This window comes from Chelonia mydas, chromosome 4 (genome assembly GCF_015237465.2).
Source record: "Chelonia mydas isolate rCheMyd1 chromosome 4, rCheMyd1.pri.v2, whole genome shotgun sequence".
NCBI classification, from domain to species: domain Eukaryota; kingdom Metazoa; phylum Chordata; order Testudines; family Cheloniidae; genus Chelonia; species Chelonia mydas.
Window position 1 is genome coordinate 33,105,126 of NC_057852.1, and position 18,089 is coordinate 33,123,214.

An 18,089-nucleotide genomic window follows, 5' to 3' on the forward strand; every position below is an offset into this window, starting at 1 on the left:
CTTGATTATGAACTAGTAACTCAAGTTTAGCTGCTGAATTCCAAAAGTGACTTGATGAGAGCATGTCAGCCAATTTAATATTCTTCGCCTTTTTATTTCTTTAAGATACAGTTACCCAATCGGCTATCGTTAATTTTGGGGCAAAGGACCAAAATAACACATGACGCTTTACAAGTATCAAGTGTCATTTGGTCAGTATGTTCTCAAAGTGTTTTGTGTATACACTTGCCAAACAAAAGGAAGGACGTGATCAACTAATACTAAAGGAAGCATAAAATGATTTAAGGGATTTGTATGTTTGTATGAAGAAATATGGTGACTAAATGCTACGTTGCTGAAGAGTGTTAGAAATGACAAGAACAGGGATACTCAGACTAAGGCTCACAAGTGGCTCTTTAATGTTTCTCCTGCGGCTCTTTGCAGCACTAGATATTAAAACTGTGTGATTTAATTACTAACCAATCAGGATGCTTTTACTATGTTATTAACCAATTGTCGGTGATAAAATAATACTTGGTCAGTCATTTTGGTGTGAGGACTACATATAATAAACTATATATTTCCACATCATACTATTTAAATATGAGTGTTTTGAAACCATGAATTCGCACTACTGTGGCTCTTTTGGATAATGTCAATTGCTACTTTGGTTCCTGAACCACTGAGGTCTGAGTATCACTGGACTAGATGACACTTTCTGTAACTTGAGAGGATTTTTTATTTTTTAATTTAAGTGACTTCTAATTTATAGATGGGGCCAAACCAAAATACCTCACTGGATCCTGGACCAGAACACTCCTGAGTATTGGGACTTGGTGAAAATTCAGGCTCACATTCCAAGGAGAGCCCTATCTCATGCCGTCTCTGGGTACGTCTACACAGCCAGTAGGAGCGAGCTTTTGACCGAGTCAATAGACTCGAGCTCACGCTACTGTTCTAGAAATAGCTCTGTAGATAGAGCTTAAGTTGTGGGTTGGCATCTTCTCCCGCCCCCAGGTTTAAGAGCCTGAGCCCCAGCCTGAGTTGCAATGTTGTCATAAATATAAAGGGAAGGGTAACCACCTTACTGTATACAGTGCTATAAAATCCCTCCTGGCCAGAGGCAAAACCCTTTCACCTGTAGAGGGTTAAGAAGCTAAGATAACCCCGCTGCACCTGACCCAAAATGTCCAATGAGGGGACAAGATTCTTTCAAATCTGGGGGTGGGGAACAAAGGTTTTGGTCTGTCTGTCTGATTTTGCTGGGAATAGATCAGGAATGCAGCCTTACAACACCTGTAAAGTTAGTAAGTAATCTATAAGTAATCTAGCTAGAAAATGCGTTAGATTTTCTTTTGTTTAATGGCTGGTAAAATAAGCTGTGCTGGAGGGAATGTATATTCCTGTTTTTGTGTCTTTTTGTAACTTAAGGTTTTGCCTAAAGGGATTCTCTATGTTTTGAATCTGATTACCCTGTAAAGTATTTACCATCCTGATTTTACAGAGGTGATTCTTTTACCTTTTCTTTAATTAAAATTCTTCTTTTAAGAACCTGATTGATTTTTCATTGTTCTTAAGATCCAAGGGTTTGGGTCTGTGTTCACCTGTACAAATTGGTGAGGATTCTTATCAAGCCTTCCCCAGGAAAGGGGGTGTAGGGCTTGGGATATTTTGGGGGGAAGACATCTCCAAGTGGGCTCTTTCCCTGTTCTTTGTTTAACACACTTGGTGGTGGCAGCATACGGTTCAAGGACAAGGCAAAGTTTGTACCTTGAGGAAGTTTTTAACCTAAGCTGGTAAGAATAAGCTTAGGGGGTCTTTCATGCAGGTCCCCACATCTGTACCCTAGAGTTCAGAGTGGGGAAGGAACCTTGACAAATGTCTACACAGCTATTTGTAGTATGGTAATAACATAAGAATGGCCCTACTGGGTCAGACCAAAGGTCCATCTAGCCCAGTACCCTGTTTTCCAACAGTGGCCAGTGCCAGGTGCCCCAGAGGGAGTGAGTGTCGCTCATTCCCAGCTTCTGGCAAACAGAGGCTAGGGACACCATGTTGGCCCAAGTCTGTCGATCTGAGCTCAGAGGCTTGCTGCTGTGGACTGTGTAGACCTACACTAATAGGCCAAATTAAAATCCCAGATCCAAAAACCATCAAACTGTGAAAGTGAAAAGAAAACTGGAAAATGTATATACAATATGACTATAAAAGAAGAAATAACAAACTGTAATTTAATGAGCTGTAATATGTCTTTTCAAACAAGCATCCTCAAACAGTTATAGGATAGTAGAGTTGAGTTGGAACCAATACTAGCAGTGTTAGTTGTAGTATATTTAACTTTGCCAAAAATTGCCTGCTTTGAAATATTTACTTTATTTACTTGACAAAAACCTTCATGTGGTGCTCCCGTTACATGTGGTTTGTTTGTTGTCAAAAGGCTATGAGACATCCATTTGTTGATCTCCAGGTATGGTTTTAGCAATGTGAAATTTGAGTCCTTGTCAGGGACAGCATTGAAGAACCGTTGGACCAGCTCCACGTGTGTACCAACTGAATTCTAGTAGGCTGTCACATGCTAAGCGTGACTATCTTTCAAGAGTTCTTAAGGAGACTGACATTTTCTTGTAGAGCAACAACATCACTCATGCTGCAGATTATGAGCAAGAGATAAAATTCCTATCTATTAGCTCATTGCCACCATGAACGACACGGCGTATTGCCGTGCCGTGTACATTAGGCACGGTCTTAAAGATGTCTCGGTCCTGGAGGAGTCCAAGACCATGGGAATCTCTATTGCTGCATGAAGATTCGGACAACTGATCATAACTAATGTCTACCGACTTCCAAATCTTGAATAGCTGAAGCAAGTATTACCATTTTCCCCTCACCAAGCTGTGTATCTTGGTGATTTTAATAGCGACCACTCACAGTAGGGCTATAGCAGAAATGATGCAGCTGCTTAGCAACTCACAGGTTGGGCCTTGTTTGCACATGTCCATCTTTTTTGACCCTAAAACTATTGACTTTTCACTTGGCCAGATGGAATACTCGACCTATGTTTTCTGATTAAAGACAATTCTGGTGTTCCTCTGCAAGCTTCAGGAACAGTCCTTAGAAATTTCCTTGCAGCCAACAGTGGCACATTATTCTGCACGTCTGCTTTGGAGTTCCATTTATTTGAATCAGCACCGAAACCATGCAAGAATTTCTGCAAAGCAAACTGGGTTGCATACGCTGCAGAAGTTGAAGACTGGATACACTGAATCAAACTAATCCCAGAAAACTGACTGCTTTGTTCATCTTATTAAATGCATTTCTCACAACTACCTATATTTCTTGCTGGCAGCTGGAGACAGAAGCACTCTTCAAAGAACATGGGAAGAGTGGTGATCTAGACACTAAAAAAGCAGGAATAGAGTCCTTGAACTCTGCTTGCCTGAAGAGATTGAATGAAACCATGGGGGATCTGGACTTCACTCATTTCAGTTGCAAAACCTGGGCATTCCTCCATAAGCTTGGAGCTGCTGACTTAGTGAAACACCATCAACTGAAAATTACAGCCAATTCTGTTGCCGCATACCTTCTCTGTAATTCAAAGATCAAAACCGACAAGGTGACTAGACAAAAGATTGAGGAAAGAGTTCTTTTCAAATGTCCAACAAAGCCCTGCCACTTTGCTGCAATCATCTCCTTATACTGCAGAAGAAATAAACGAGGCCTTCATGGCCTCCAAAAGTAGAAAAGCTGCTGGCAAGGATGGCATTTATCCTGATTTTCCTTAAGAATTTGGGACCAAAGGGACAAGTATAGTTGACAGACCTATTCATTGCCATGTATTTAAACGGGGAAGATTCCAAAAAGCTGGCATGAGACAATAGTTATTGGCCTCCTCAAACATGGGAAACCACCAAATGATGCTGTCAGTTATCACCCAATATCACTCCTCTCCACAATCTGTAAGTTAATGGAGCGGATTTTACTGTCCCATCTCACCCTTATCTTTGAGGCCATCCTGCCAAAGGAACAGGCCAGTTTCAGACTGGGACAAAGTGGCTGTGACCAGGTTCTCACCGTTAATAGTTACATCCAGAAGAATCTAAAACCCAGAACAGCACTAATAGATCTATCCACTGCCTATGACATGGTATGAAGAGATGGGCTATGGCTCAAGGTATCAAGGGTCATCAAATACCATAGCTCTGTGCAACTCCTGGCCACAATGTTGAGCAACTGTAAATATTGCATCCCTTTTGAAAGGGCAGATCAGCAAAGCATGCATCCTCAATGATGATTAACCTCAAGGATCCCTGCTGTCTTTTACTATTCAAGATCTATATTAGTGACTTATATTACACAATTTCACATACATTGATTTATGCTGATGAAATTCCTCTTATAGTACAAGGCAAAAGGCCTCACTATCATGGACAACATCCTCTTCACCAACGTCAAGATAATGGCAGAATACTTTAAATATTGGGAACTCTGCCCCAGTGGCTCCTCCAAAAATCTTGATAACTGCCTTTCTCCTAAACAACAAAGCTGCTAAGAAACTACTTAGTGTGACCTTCAGCAATCAACAGGTCCAAAATGAGCCCTATCCAAAGTACCTGGGTGCAACTTTGGACAGAAGTTTGACTTTTAAAGTTCATCTGAAGAAGACACGCAAAAAGTGAAGACTAGCTTTGTCCAAAAACATGCAGACGCAATATGGGGTGCCACTACGTGCGGACATTTCAAACAGTGCATCTAGCACGTGTTCTTAATTGCTGAATATTGTGTATTGGTCTGGACAGGCAGCTTAATGCTACAATGAGAATTATAACAAACATGAAAATCAACACCTGTTCCATGGTTGCCCACTCTGGCACATGCACTGTCACCCAAGATCCAGAGAGAGAGAGACATACAGCTTGTGAGTACAAGTGAACCACGTCCAACCTGAACTTACCAGTTCATCAGGACCTCTAGAACCGTCCAAAGACATGCCTGAAATCTCTCCATCCTTTTTGGGATTGGGTAAAGCTCTTAGATTGTCCTCACTCAATCCTGAGGCCCACTGGAAAAAAATTTGGGATAATGTCTCGAACACCTGATTGCAGACACCAGAAAAAACTTCTGGGCTTCAGTCTACCCCAGAAACAATATTCCACTTTGAACTGTTTGAGAACATCAGATGGCAGATGCTGTCAACTCTCTCAACTCTGGAAGATGAGAGACCATGCACGATGTGTCTATGGAACCCAGCTGCAAACTGTGGGACCAGTCTGTAAGTCAGTGCCCACTTCAGTCATTTGCCAGTGGTATCTTAGGGTTGTACCAAGCCATTTCTGAGACTACCCGTTGGCTCACCAATCTGGACTTGGCTCTACAAATGTTGCTAATTACCCCTCTTTCCATACACAAGAAATCTCCTTAGAGCAGGTTGAGGTGAAGAGGTTCCTGCACAGCTGATTCTAGAAATCTTCAGTTGCAAAGCTACAATAAAATGCTGATCATTTTTTATCTGACTTCTGTTTAAATGCCTACCCAAACACCATGGCTATGCAACTGATTGATTGATTGATTATACAAAGTACGTACACTTACCCTCTTAAGTAGAGGGTAAGTACTTTAAAATTTTGGCAGAATCCAAAGAAACGACACATAAAATAATAGGAGTACCTACATATTGGTTAAATGGATTTGCACATAAATTGCTTTTGCTGCAGTCTGCCTTCAAAACCAGTGATCTGCAGAGAAATTTGGTATGTAAAAGTCACATTACTTCTGAAAACTGTTACTTTACAAGTAGTTCCGTAAGAGTTGTAGCTTCTGATCGTACATAGAATCCAATGCTGCATAATGTGAAGTGCTGCTATACATACACTATAGGGGTAACCATTATCACTTCTGCCAGAACTAGTTGCTGCTGTAACTGACACAAAGGCCTTTCATCCCTGGCAAATAAAATTAAGGCTTCCACTAGTTCCTGAGAGAGAGACTGGAAACTACATGACCCAGAGGAAGTAAATTACTCTTGTTTGTGTAATTTATACCCTTCTGCTGTGGAGCAAAGTTAAATTGGTAACAGATGTAAGCTGAGAGGAGAACTGGATTGTGCAATATTGACCTACATTGTTTTTGCAGCAGATAAGTCTTGAATGTGCCCTTGCTGAATGGTGCCTACCTTTATTCAACTTGAGAATTAGTTTCACTGTAATCTTTAGTTTAATTTTTTAATCAAGTCTTTTCTAAAGCTATTACACATTCCATTTTATTCACTAGGAGACGCATAGCAGTGATGTTGACATCTGGTTAACAGAGCTACCAGCTTCAACCACCTCTATGCCAGTATAAGAATCCCTTTCATTTTAGTAAAAAGAAAAGGAGTACTTGTGGCACCTTAGAGACTAACCAATTTATTTGAGCATAAGCTTTTGTGAGCTAAAGCTCACTTCATCGGATGCATACTGTGGAAACTGCAGAAGACATTATATACACAGAGACCATGAAACAATACCTCCTCCCACCCCACTCTCCTGCTGGTAATAGCTTATCTAAAGTGATCACTCTCCTTACAATGTGTATGATAATCAAGTTGGGCCATTTCCAGCACAAATCCAGGTTTTCTCACCCTCCGCCCCTTCCAAAAACCACACACACAAACTCACTCTCCTGCTGGTAATAGCTTATCCAAAGTGACCGCTCTCCCTACAATGTGCATGATAACCATGGTGGGCCATTTCCAGCATAAATCCAGGTTTTCTCACCCCCCCCCGCCGCCCCCCCCCCCCCAAACTCACTCTCCTGCTGGTAATAGCTCATCCAAACTGACGACTCTCCTTACAATGTGTATGATAATCAAGGTGGGCCATCTCCAGAATAAATCCAAGTTTAACCAGAACGTCTTGGGGGGGGGGGGGGTAGGAAAAAACAAGGGGAAATAGGCTACCTTGCATAATGACTTAGCCACTCCCAGTCTCTATTTAAGCCTAAATTAATAGTATCCAATTTGCAAATGAATTCCAATTCAGCAGTTTCTCGCTGGAGTCTGGATTTGAAGTTTTTTTGTTGTAATATAGCAACCTTCATGTCTGTAATTGCATGACCAGAGAGATTGAAGTGTTCACCGACTGGTTTATGAATGTTATAATTCTTGACATCTGATTTGTGTCCATTTATTCTTTTACGTAGAGACTGTCCCGTTTGACCAATGTACATGGCAGAGGGGCATTGCTGGCACATGATGGCATATATCACATTGGTGGATGTGCAGGTGAACGAGCCTCTGATAGTGTGGCTGATGTTATTAGGCCCTGTGATGGTGTCCCCTGAATAGACACGTGGGCACAGTTGGCAACGGGCTTTGTTGCAAGGATAGGTTCCTGGGTTAGTGGTTCTGTTTGTGTGGTATGTGGTTGTTGGTGAGTATTTGCTTCAGGTTGGGGGGGCTGTCTGTAGGCAAGGACTGGCCTGTCTCCCAAGATTTGTGAGAGTGTTGGGTCATCCTTCAGGATAAGTTGTAGATCCTTAATAATGCGTTGGGGGCTGAAGGTGACGGCTAGTGGCGTTCTGTTATTTTCTTTGTTAGGCCTGTCCTGTAGTAGGTGACTTCTGGGAACTCTTCTGGCTCTATCAATCTGTTTCTTCACTTCCGCAGGTGGGTATTGTAGTTGTAAGAATGCTTGATAGAGATCTTGTAGGTGTTTGTCTCTGTCTGAGGGGTTGGAGCAAATGCGGTTGTATCGCAGAGCTTGGCTGTAGACGATGAGCTATTACTAGCAGGAGAGTGAGTTTGTGTGTGTATGGGGGTGGGGGGGTGAGAAAACCTGGATTTGTGCTGGAAATGGCCCACCTTGATTATCATGCACATTGTAAGGAGAGTGATCACTTTAGATAAGCTATTACCAGCAGGAGAGTGGGGTGGGAGGAGGTATTGTTTCATGGTCTCTGTGTATATAATGTCTTCTGCAGTTTCCACAGTATGCATCCGATGAAGTGAGCTGTAGCTCACGAAAGCTTATGCTCAAATAAATTGGTTAGTCTCTAAGGTGCCACAAGTCCTCCTTTTCTTTTTGCGAATACAGACTAACACGGCTGTTACTCTGAAACCTTTCATTTTAGTACCGCCCATCCTTCCAAACCAGTTTTAAAATGTTGACACCCTGAAAAAGGAAGAATGGTGGAGTGGGGAATAAAGAGGCATGGCGGGGGTGGGAAAGGGACTGCACAGAGCCCCGGCATGGTGGGAGAAAATGGGGTACCTTGGCATGGGAGATGGGGGAAGGAGTGTTGCAGAGAGTCTTTGAAATGGAACAGGATCAATGGTGGCACAGCGGGAGCTTGGGTAGAATAGAGGGATGTAAAAAGCCCTGGCACATTGCTTTTATAGACTGAACTCACTTCACAACTAGTGTAAGTATCTTCAGTTTATCTTCATAATTTTACATTGGACTACTTGCTCCCCTCTGTACTCCTAGGGGAATTTTTGCTGCTGTTAGCATTGTAAGTATAAAAGTGAAGCTACTATAACATTAACTTGGCCTGATTTTACCTGTATGACCTACTATCAGTACTGCAAAATTGGGGGGGTTTACATACACAAGATTTAAATATAATAGAATTAGGCTTGGTCTATACTTAAATTTTAGGTCAGCATAGCTACAGCACTTAGAACTGTGAAAAATTCATATCCCGCAGCGCCATAGTTATGCTGCAGTTACCGCAGTGTAAACTGTTGACTAATATATGCTAGCCAGCATCTCAGTATATATAGATAATATGCATTAAGCACAAATATTGTAACAGTGATATAGTCTAAACTGTTTTATGCCATAATCCTGTTAATTTATTCTAAGTATCCCATAACACCTTGCATTTGGTGAAGTAAGCATTTGGTGCAAAAAATTAGGAAACTTGTCAAGATACGTTCATTCTCTGTCCTAGTACACAGCTAGGGAAGTACCTTCACGCATAAGTACTGTACCTGGAATGCTAGTATCCAAAACGAAGATAAAGAAGGAACAGAACAACAAGTTAGGGAACTGGAACAAATGGATGGGTTGGATTTTAGTGATGCATGGATGGATTTGGGTTGGATTTTTATGTGTAAGGAAATCATATAAATTGTAAAATCATATAAATAATGGCAGCTGACGTGTGTAACTTGGGGCACGTCGCTACCTGGGACGGCTCCTCACAGACGGGTATTGTATAGAACCTTTTCCCTGTACCATATTAATAACTCTCACTAAGTGGTTATTTGGTTTATTAGTTCATTATGAAATATATGGTCAAGAGACCAAATACCCAAAGTGTGATTTAAGCAATTGACTATACAATTTCTCAACAAGACACAGCTGGGTCTATGCTTGTCAACCGAACTACCACCATCGCTCAGGGAGGTGGTGTTCCTAAAACAAAGGAAATACCTTTTCTATCACTGTAGGCTCTCTCTCCACTACAGGATTATGCTAGGATAGGTTTGGTGACAAAGCTATGATGCTGTAGTCCCTGTAGTGTAGACATGGCCTTTGTAAAGATATAACTAAATTGGTAACTTCATGAGAACAAACAAGTTGAACAGGGTCACACCCTGGCACAATAGGTTAAAGTAACTTAAATGCCAGTGGGCTATATTGCCTACTTGAAAAAGGGATGTTAGTTCGGATACCATTCAAGCCAAGCAGACCATATGACAAATTACCCATTTAACAGGGCAAGAATATTAAAGATCATTATTGTTACTGTTTATACAACGCCACACTTGGGAGTCTGGAACGTGGCAACTGGGAGTGCCACCTTAATAGCACCAAGAATTGGAACCTTGTCTGTACCAAAATCATAATCATTCTATATTATTTGTATTACTGTAGCACTAGAAACCCTAGTTATGAACCAGGACCACCTTGTACTAGGCATTGTACAAACACAGAATGAAAAGATGAGCCCTTCCCTAAAGAGGTAACAATCTAAGTATAGAAGATAACTTTAATCATGCCATGTAGGCTGGCAATGGTACCTGAAAACCCCACCCTGTTACTTGATGATCCTGTCGAGAAAGGATTTTTTTAATTTGAAATGGAAGAGGAGTAGAAAGTTAGCAATGGGGGTGTATGTTTGGTTGCAGCAGCAGCAGAGGAAGACGTCAGCAGAAACATTTTGGAGATACTGTAAAGAGAGAGATTATCAAGACATGCATCAGATAAAGGTGAGAGCAGTTCTGTTTCTCCTGCTGAACCTAATAGGAGAGCTCTCCCCTCCTCACATCTTTCATACAAAATACTGTGGGGTCCACCTGGCTGAAGAGAAGCGGATCTTCTTTTTCTCTTGTGCTCCTGGGAGTCCTGACTAGGGAGCTCTGCTTATTTTGCTTAATGTTGTTCTGCATATGTGAATAGGATTTGAATGTTTGGTAGTGTCTCCCTCAGGCAGAGCTAGTGAGGTGAGCTCAATGCAGGCATTCAGTTCATATCTATGAATACTGAGCAAAAGAATTTCTGTTTGGGTGAAGCTTGTTTCCAGCTGTAATTGGCTAGTCCTGAATAATCTTCAATCAGATAAAGTTTACTAAGGAACAAAGCACCTCATCTGTATCTCAAAACCAACTTTTGTTGCAGTGATCTTTTAGCACAAAATGCCAAAGATAAGTGCACTCAGTTTCTCCTGAGGAACCAACTTAATTTGGTGAAGTGCTCAAATAAAATTTGTCACAGTATGTTGCTAACTGGTGGGATTTTATAGAGAGTCTCTTAATACTAGGTGTTTTTCTTAAAGTCCAGCACCTACATTCTTGTGATTCAGATTGTAATTAAAAAAAAAAAAAAAAAAGTTTATACCCATATGGTTGGGAAGAAAAGCCTGAAAGTGTGATCCAAGTGTAACCCAACAGACTCAGAACACTACATAGATTCTAAGGCCAGAAGGGACCATTGGATCTAGTCTGACCTCCTTTATATTGCAAGCTGTAGAATTTCCCCAGAATAATAAGCTGCCCAAGCAAGCACTTGAAAGCAAATAAAAACACAATATACTTGTGACAGCCTGACACCCCAATAGTCACCACTGTCATATAATTAGGATATGTTTTGTACCAAGTATGTCTTGTGAGGTGTCATTCTAAAAGTCTTGATCTGCTAGACATTAATATCTCATTGGTTTGTATGTGCTATCATCGTATGTGAAGTTATAAAGTTTGGCTGTGTATGCGTTCCTGAAACATGTTGTGAGTTTGAAAGCACCCACAAGCAGCCTCTCAGGTACAACAGTAGAAAGGCCAAACAATGTTAATGGCTTATTGAGGAAATGCACACAAGCACAAGGATTACCCCAGGAATTGTATACAATAGAAACCTCTCAGAGATAATACTACACAATGGGAACTGTTTGACCCAGGTCACAGCAAAAGAGCTCCCTAGGAAATGGGAAGAAGATATAAAAGGGGGGACAATGACATCATAGGGGGACCTCAATCTCCCTGCAGCAACATACCTGGAGACACCTGGGGGGCAAGGACTGAACTATGGGAAGTGGTGGTCCCAGGCTAGAAGGATCTTTATTCTGTGTATGAAAACCTGGGAAAACCAAGGCAACTTGTGCCTTAAGAGTCTGCCAGCCTGCTTATCACACAGCATGAGAATTTGTTAATTTATATTCTACCTATCTAGTATGTTAAGCTCAGTTTGTGGGTTTAGTGTATTTACTAAGATAATCTGCTTTGATCTATTTGCTAAACTTTATGATCACTTTAAATCTATCTTTTATAGTTAATAAACTTGTTTTGTTTTCTCTAATCCCAGTTTGTGGAATTCATGACTGGGGGCGGGAAACTGCATATCTCTTCCCCACATTGAGGGAGAGGGCGAATTTCAATTTGTTTATGCTGTACAGTTCTCTGTGCAGCACAAAACAATTCTGGGTTTACTCTCTAGAGTGGGAGTGCACTTGAGTGGTGGGCAGTTCCCTAGTTGAGTCTTCCCAGGCAGAACTGATTTCAGTGTCTGTGGCTTTCTGCAGCTGGGTGTGTCCCTACTTGTGTGTGTATGTGTGTTTGGAGGAGGCTTGAGGCCCTGGCTCATCAGGACAAGGTAAGGGAGTCCAGGCTGGTGGAATAGGTGGGATCATCGGTACCCACTGCATCAGGTGGCACCCCAGAATGGGGGGTAACCCATCATAATACTTTTTTTTTAATAAACACTTTTGGTGGCAGTACTGCAGTTGGTGCTTGCTCAGGCTGTCCTTAGTAGATTACAGAGGAATCTCACTTCTCCCTCTCTATACCAAAGTTCATGTAATCACTGGGATTAAGCCAGTAGAGTTGAGTACGCTTGTGCCAGCATTGAGGTTGAGCTAAAATCTTTAGAATGGTCTCATGGCAGGGCAGTTGCTGGTGAAACAGATTTATCAATCATGGAAAAAGCTGGGTAAAAGGGAATGTAAAATTATTGCCTGCCTTGAACAGATGCAAAATGCCAAATATTTTTGTTTTCTTTTTAAACTGCTCCTGTGAATTTAATGTTTGTATTTTTTTCCTACACAAACTCAATATTTCCTACAAATGTTTAACCATCTTTTGAACTCAACAAACATTGGGGTAATGCTTGTCATGTACAAGCAAAAATGGTTCAATTTATTTTGAACGTGTCAAATAAGATTATACAATCAGCTTTAAGGGCCTGAATCTGTACCCTATTTGTGGGTGTAACTCAGGCCCTAAGCTTTTACTTAAATTGATGGTATCAAAACCTGCCTCCAAGATCGATTATTATGGTGTAGAAGACCATTCCAATTAAATGATTATAAATAATCATGTTTAAAGCTTGTTTCCTGAGTCCTCTGAAGGCCGAGTGAAGTCAGTGGGAATTGATGGAGCTTGGTGTCTGGTATAATTCACCCTTCAGTATCCTACAAAGAAAAGATCACCTGTTAAATAAGGGATTAATTTTTGTTTACTGCCCATTAGAACTAACACCAAAACTTACTAGCCTAAATTGACTATTGTTATATATTATAGCATATAACTATTGTTCTATGTTATAGCATACATTTTACTGTGAGGTATTACTGTAATCAGTAACTGCATTTGTGATACCCTTGCATGCAATCAGATTTGACCTTTGCTATGGTATTTATCTTAGGCGGCTGCTTTGTTGAGTCCACCAGTAGCAGATTCTACCAAGCGGGCTGTTTTGAACATGCATAGGATTTTTGTTGTAGGGGATTTTTGTTTGTTGGTGTTACTGTTTCAGTCCTTTTGAGGAGTCAGAATAGGGAGTGGTACTGTGGAAGGTGCCACGCTTCCCCCAGAACACCTCATTCACTTTATGAAGTTGGTAAAACCTTTAAGAATCAAAATGAGGGCCTCCATTCTATGCAATTTTTTTTCTCTCTCTCTCTCTCTCTCTCTTTTTTTAAACTGGTATAGGAGTGAAGGACGGCTTGGCTGTACTGACGCTTATCTCTAGCACGAGAATTCCTGCTAACCATGGCTTGTGGATCCACTAAAGAGAAGAAAAAAGGGACATGCATTTTGAGGCATGGTGCAGATGTAACCGATTTTTTGTGTGTGCACATTTTGCCTTTTGCTGGTGGTTATGAAGTAAGGCTAGTTAATGATCATGGGGGGGCGGCGCATGCCTTCGGGGACGGTGCACTGGGGGGTGGGGGTGCTTGGGGGAGAAGTAGGGGGGATGCCCAGGGACGTGGTGTGGGTGACTCTCTTGCCCCCGTGGAGGGCACTCTGCCTATTTTCTGCCCCAGGAAGCCACGCGGTTGGCTCTTGCCCTCGGGACCCGGCGGGCGGCGGCCGCCCTTCAGGGCCGCGGGGTGGCCGGTGTCGCGGGGGGGGGCCCCGGGGTGGGCGTTGCCCGAGGCTGCCGCGGCCCCGCCCCCCATGACCCCACCCCCCAGCTGAGCGGCGGCGGCTGCTGCGTGCGGCCGCCCCCGCCCGCTCACTCCGCTCGCCATGGCCTTCGCCACCCGCCGCTTCGCGCGCGCCGCGTCCTCCGCCGCCGCCGCCAAGAAGCTGATCGTGAAGCATGTGACCGTGATCGGGGGCGGCCTGATGGGCGCGGGCATCGCCCAGGTGAGCGGCCGGGCCTCACCCCGCTGGGGAAGGGAGACCCGCGGCGCGTCGCAAGGGGCGCCTCCCCCCCCCCCGGAGTCTCTGCCCCGCTGGGCCCGTGTCACTAGGGACAGCGGGAGGCACCGCTGCGGGGGGCCCAAGCAGCTCCTGGCCCGCCTTGAACTGCAGCCCGGGCGCCTTGGCCTGCGCTATCCCCGGACGCCGAGCTCCCGGGGGCGGGGCGGGCCTGCCCAGCCCTCTGCGCACCCCCCGGGCACGGCAGGAGGGGTCTGTGCTCCGTCTCCGGAGGCGCCTCCCGAACCGGCTCAGCCAGTTGTCACCCCAGCCGTTGTATGTGAACTGTCATAGATTATTTGAGAGCAGGAACCTCCTGGTATATGTTTGTACAGTGCCTGGCACCCTGGGGCCCTGATCCTGATTAGGGCCCCTGAGGATTACCATAGTATAAATAACGCTGCCTCTGCCACCTTTTTGCTCTTATGGTTTCTGTTGTTATATCTTGTCGTTTCTGGCACAGGCTGTCTTAAAAACTTTTCTGCCATGAGTCACTTACCTTGGCTTGATATTTTAACTCTGAGCTTAATTAGCTGCATAAATGCTCTATGTAGGCAGGTCTTCAAAACTTTGTTCTTAAACATCTGATAACTTGAGACTTTGGGTTTACATAAACACTCTGTTTCAACTTTTGAATACGTTCAAACCTGTATGTGGTCATCTCTTATTTCTGCATAAAAATGTCTGAGAAACTGCAACAACCCGTTCAGCGTAGAATTGATGCATTCATTTTCTTCGTCCCCTTTGTGCTCCACGTTCGTGTTAGAATAGATATGAATTGGATTCAGTTTCAGTAGGGACACAGTAAACATGCAGGGTGGTCCGTTTTCAAAAAATGAATTAAAAGTAGTTTCAGATATTGCACCTACTGCTGAGTTACCCTGTTTTGTGATTGTACAGTAACATTTTTCAGTCTTTTAAAATGTTTGTGGGGATTGACAAAACAATGGAGAAACTGACTATGAGGGGGAAATGGTAACTATACACAAAGTGTGGTTATGCACAAAAGCAAACGCCGCAAAAACAAATATTTTTAAAGTCTTCCTTATAGTAACCTTAGACCCCAGTCTTGAAATTAGCTCCCATGCTGTCCCACTGAAGCCAGTGGGGTTCTGTGTGAGGAATGCAGCCTGTCCATTTGGACTCAGTGCAGGATCATGCCAGAGGGATTACTTGCAACACTATGAGGTACAAAATATGTAGATGTGATTTATTTATTTTTTTAAATTTTAATATAAGCCGTGCCTTTCCAATGTATATTTGTGTTCAGAGTGTTCTTCGCAATGCTCCAATCTTTATTTTTCACGGAAGAGTACAACGTTTGGGTTTTTCTTGTGAATCTTTCACACACTGCCTGACTGATAAGGCAGAAGAAGAAAGCCCTATGAAAATGATTTAGTACCAGCTTGACGAGGAACAGATTGATTGACAGTCTCATTAAATTGCAAGAGAACTAAATTTCATTTTGTTAAGATACTGTATCCTTATTTGCAAAAAGAAAAGGAGTTCTTGTGGCACCTTAGAGACTAACCAATGTATTTGAGCATGAGCTTTCGTGAGCTACAGCTCACTTCATCGAATGCATCCGGATGAAGTGAGCTGTAGCTCACGAAAGCTCATGCTCAAATAAATTGGTTAGTCTCTAAGGTGCCACAAGAACTCCTTTTCTTTTTGCGAATACAGACTAACACGGCTGTTACTCTGAAATGTTTCCTTATTTGTAATCTAGTGTTTTACAGTGGGTTAATATTTAAATGGGATTTGCTTGTTTTCCTTTAGTGTTCAGCCATTATAGCCTTTGACTTGTAAAGTTCACTTTTAACTTGACATTTTTGTCCATCAAGTGGCTGATTGCTAAGCCAGGGACAGGACTATTTCAGATATATTTACTTATCTAACAAGGAAAATAATACTTTGAACATCTACAGCACCTTTCATTTACAGATCTCAAAGCACTTCACAAACAATAATTAAGCCACACAACACTCCTGTGATGTAGGTTGCTGCTATTTTTCCAATTTACAGACAGGAAAACAGGCACAGAGAGGTATAGTGATTTGCGCAAGGTCACAAAGCAAACTAGGAGTAAATCCCAGGAATTCTTAACTTTGGATTTCCTGTTTTAACAACTCATTAGTGCTCCCTCAGCGGTATAGCTTTTTCTGATATTCTTGTTGCATCTATTGTGGAAGGAGGTCCACACATTTGTCTGCTACCTAAAGTGAGGTTAGTCATCTATAACTTTAATTTCTCTATAAAAATAATCTCTCACACCCTTATCACTGGAATTTGGGATTTCTTCTGAAAGAGCCTTCAAGGCCTTTCTCAATAAATGCAGTGCCACATGAGTGTGTGGTGAAATCCATAAATATGTGCGCTGAAGTTTCAGGAAGGTGCACACTATTTAAAATTCATTAGTTCAGAGGGACAACTGAAGTCCATTGTGAATTCTGTTACATGTTCTGACTCTTACTGGCAATTGTTTATAGAGAGAAACATGCATGGTTCTTGACAGGGACCCTATTGTGAAGGAATGCAAGTCCTCAGGGTGAAGGGATGCTTTAGGGTGTCTTTGTTCCTTGTGCTCACTGCATCCTATTGTAATTATAAATATGGGGGTTATCCCAGAGCCACGGTGACTGGGGTACTGCCTGGGAGCAGCACTTCTTTCTTTCTTTGCAATGACTTGTTTTTTCTTTTAAGGCTTTGGAAGATGCCTTCTTTTAAACCTTTCCGTACTGCAGGTGGGGGAGGTTGGCTGTTGCTCAAGTATAGGTGTAACATACAGTAAAATCCAGACTAAGAAGCAGCTGTGTCACCCCTGCCCTGCAACCTGGGTTGCCTTGCAATGCCTTGCTTTACAAAATCTCAGAAACAGCCTTCCAGCATGCGTGCCCCACCCTCAGTGTCTGTGTGCAACTGTAGCCTGCGGGCTTCACTTGGGTTACACTCTTGCTCTCACTAGCCTTGGTTATAGTGCAGGGTGATCCCAACAGACCCCTAGTCCTAGATTTTCCTGCAGAAATGTATGTCTTGTACTCCCCAGCCCTCTCCTGCACAATACAAGTTATATTAAGCCTGTTATTCCTTTAATAGAAATAATAAGCACACAACTTGTAACCCCTAATGGAGTTTCCCACGCACTTCAGTTTAAACACACTGGATTAAATAAAACAATAAAATTTGTTTATGAACTGCAAAGAGAGAAATTTTAAGTGAGCAGAAGTAATGAGGCATAAAAGTCAGAATTGATTACAAGAAAAATAAAGATAAAATGTTGTTGGTGCTTATTTAACAAATTGTTAAATTAAAAAAAGTTTTCTCACCACATGCTTTCAGCAGTCTGACTGATCAAACTTCTTATATCAGGACCCCTCCCCCAGTCCAACAGCTATTTTGTCTCTTCCGGTGCAGTGAATTGATGGGCAGGGGGTGGGTGGTCCCTTGGTGTGTTTCTCCCTCCTTTTTATAGTCCCCCCTACCCCCCTTGAAAAACATTTCCAGCTCAGTACCAGGAGACAAAAAGGTTATGTGGAAGGATGTTTCCTGGTGCTTTTTTCTTAGCTGTTAGCTTCCTTTGTTTCCCTTCCTGCTTGATGCCTCTGTTTACTGCTTAAATGCAAATTAAGCAGTGCAAGTATTCCTTTGTTTAGGACAGACTTGTTTCTCAACTTCTGTTTGGAACATGTGTTAATAACACAGTGGAATCTTGTAATTTCACATGCAGTATTGCCACACATATTTTACCATGACAATAACGACCAGCAAATTATGAGTTTTTAAGTAATACCTCAAAATACATGATTTGTACAAAGATTATTACAGTAGTGTGTAGGGGAGTGGTTCTCAACCTGTGGCCCAAGCAGCGCATAGCAGCGGCCCATGTGATACAGTCAGGGACATGCAGGTAGTATATATATTGTTTGGATGCAGCCCACATAACACAGAGAGAGCTGCATATGTGGTCCACAATGGTAAATAAGTTGAGAGC

At 42.5% G+C, this 18,089-nt stretch overlaps 1 protein-coding gene across 1 annotated transcript in view; it reads left to right on the top strand.

The window, feature by feature from the left end:
- Positions 1-13,866: 13,866 nt before the first annotated feature.
- The window catches only part of HADH (hydroxyacyl-CoA dehydrogenase), a 35,136-nt gene continuing 30,913 nt past the window's right edge, over positions 13,867-18,089 (top strand). Inside the window, exon 1 of the mRNA XM_037897021.2 lies at positions 13,867-14,044. Within this exon, the coding sequence (XP_037752949.1) occupies positions 13,925-14,044 (120 nt within the window). The 5' untranslated portion in view covers positions 13,867-13,924. The remainder of the gene's footprint in view (positions 14,045-18,089) is intronic.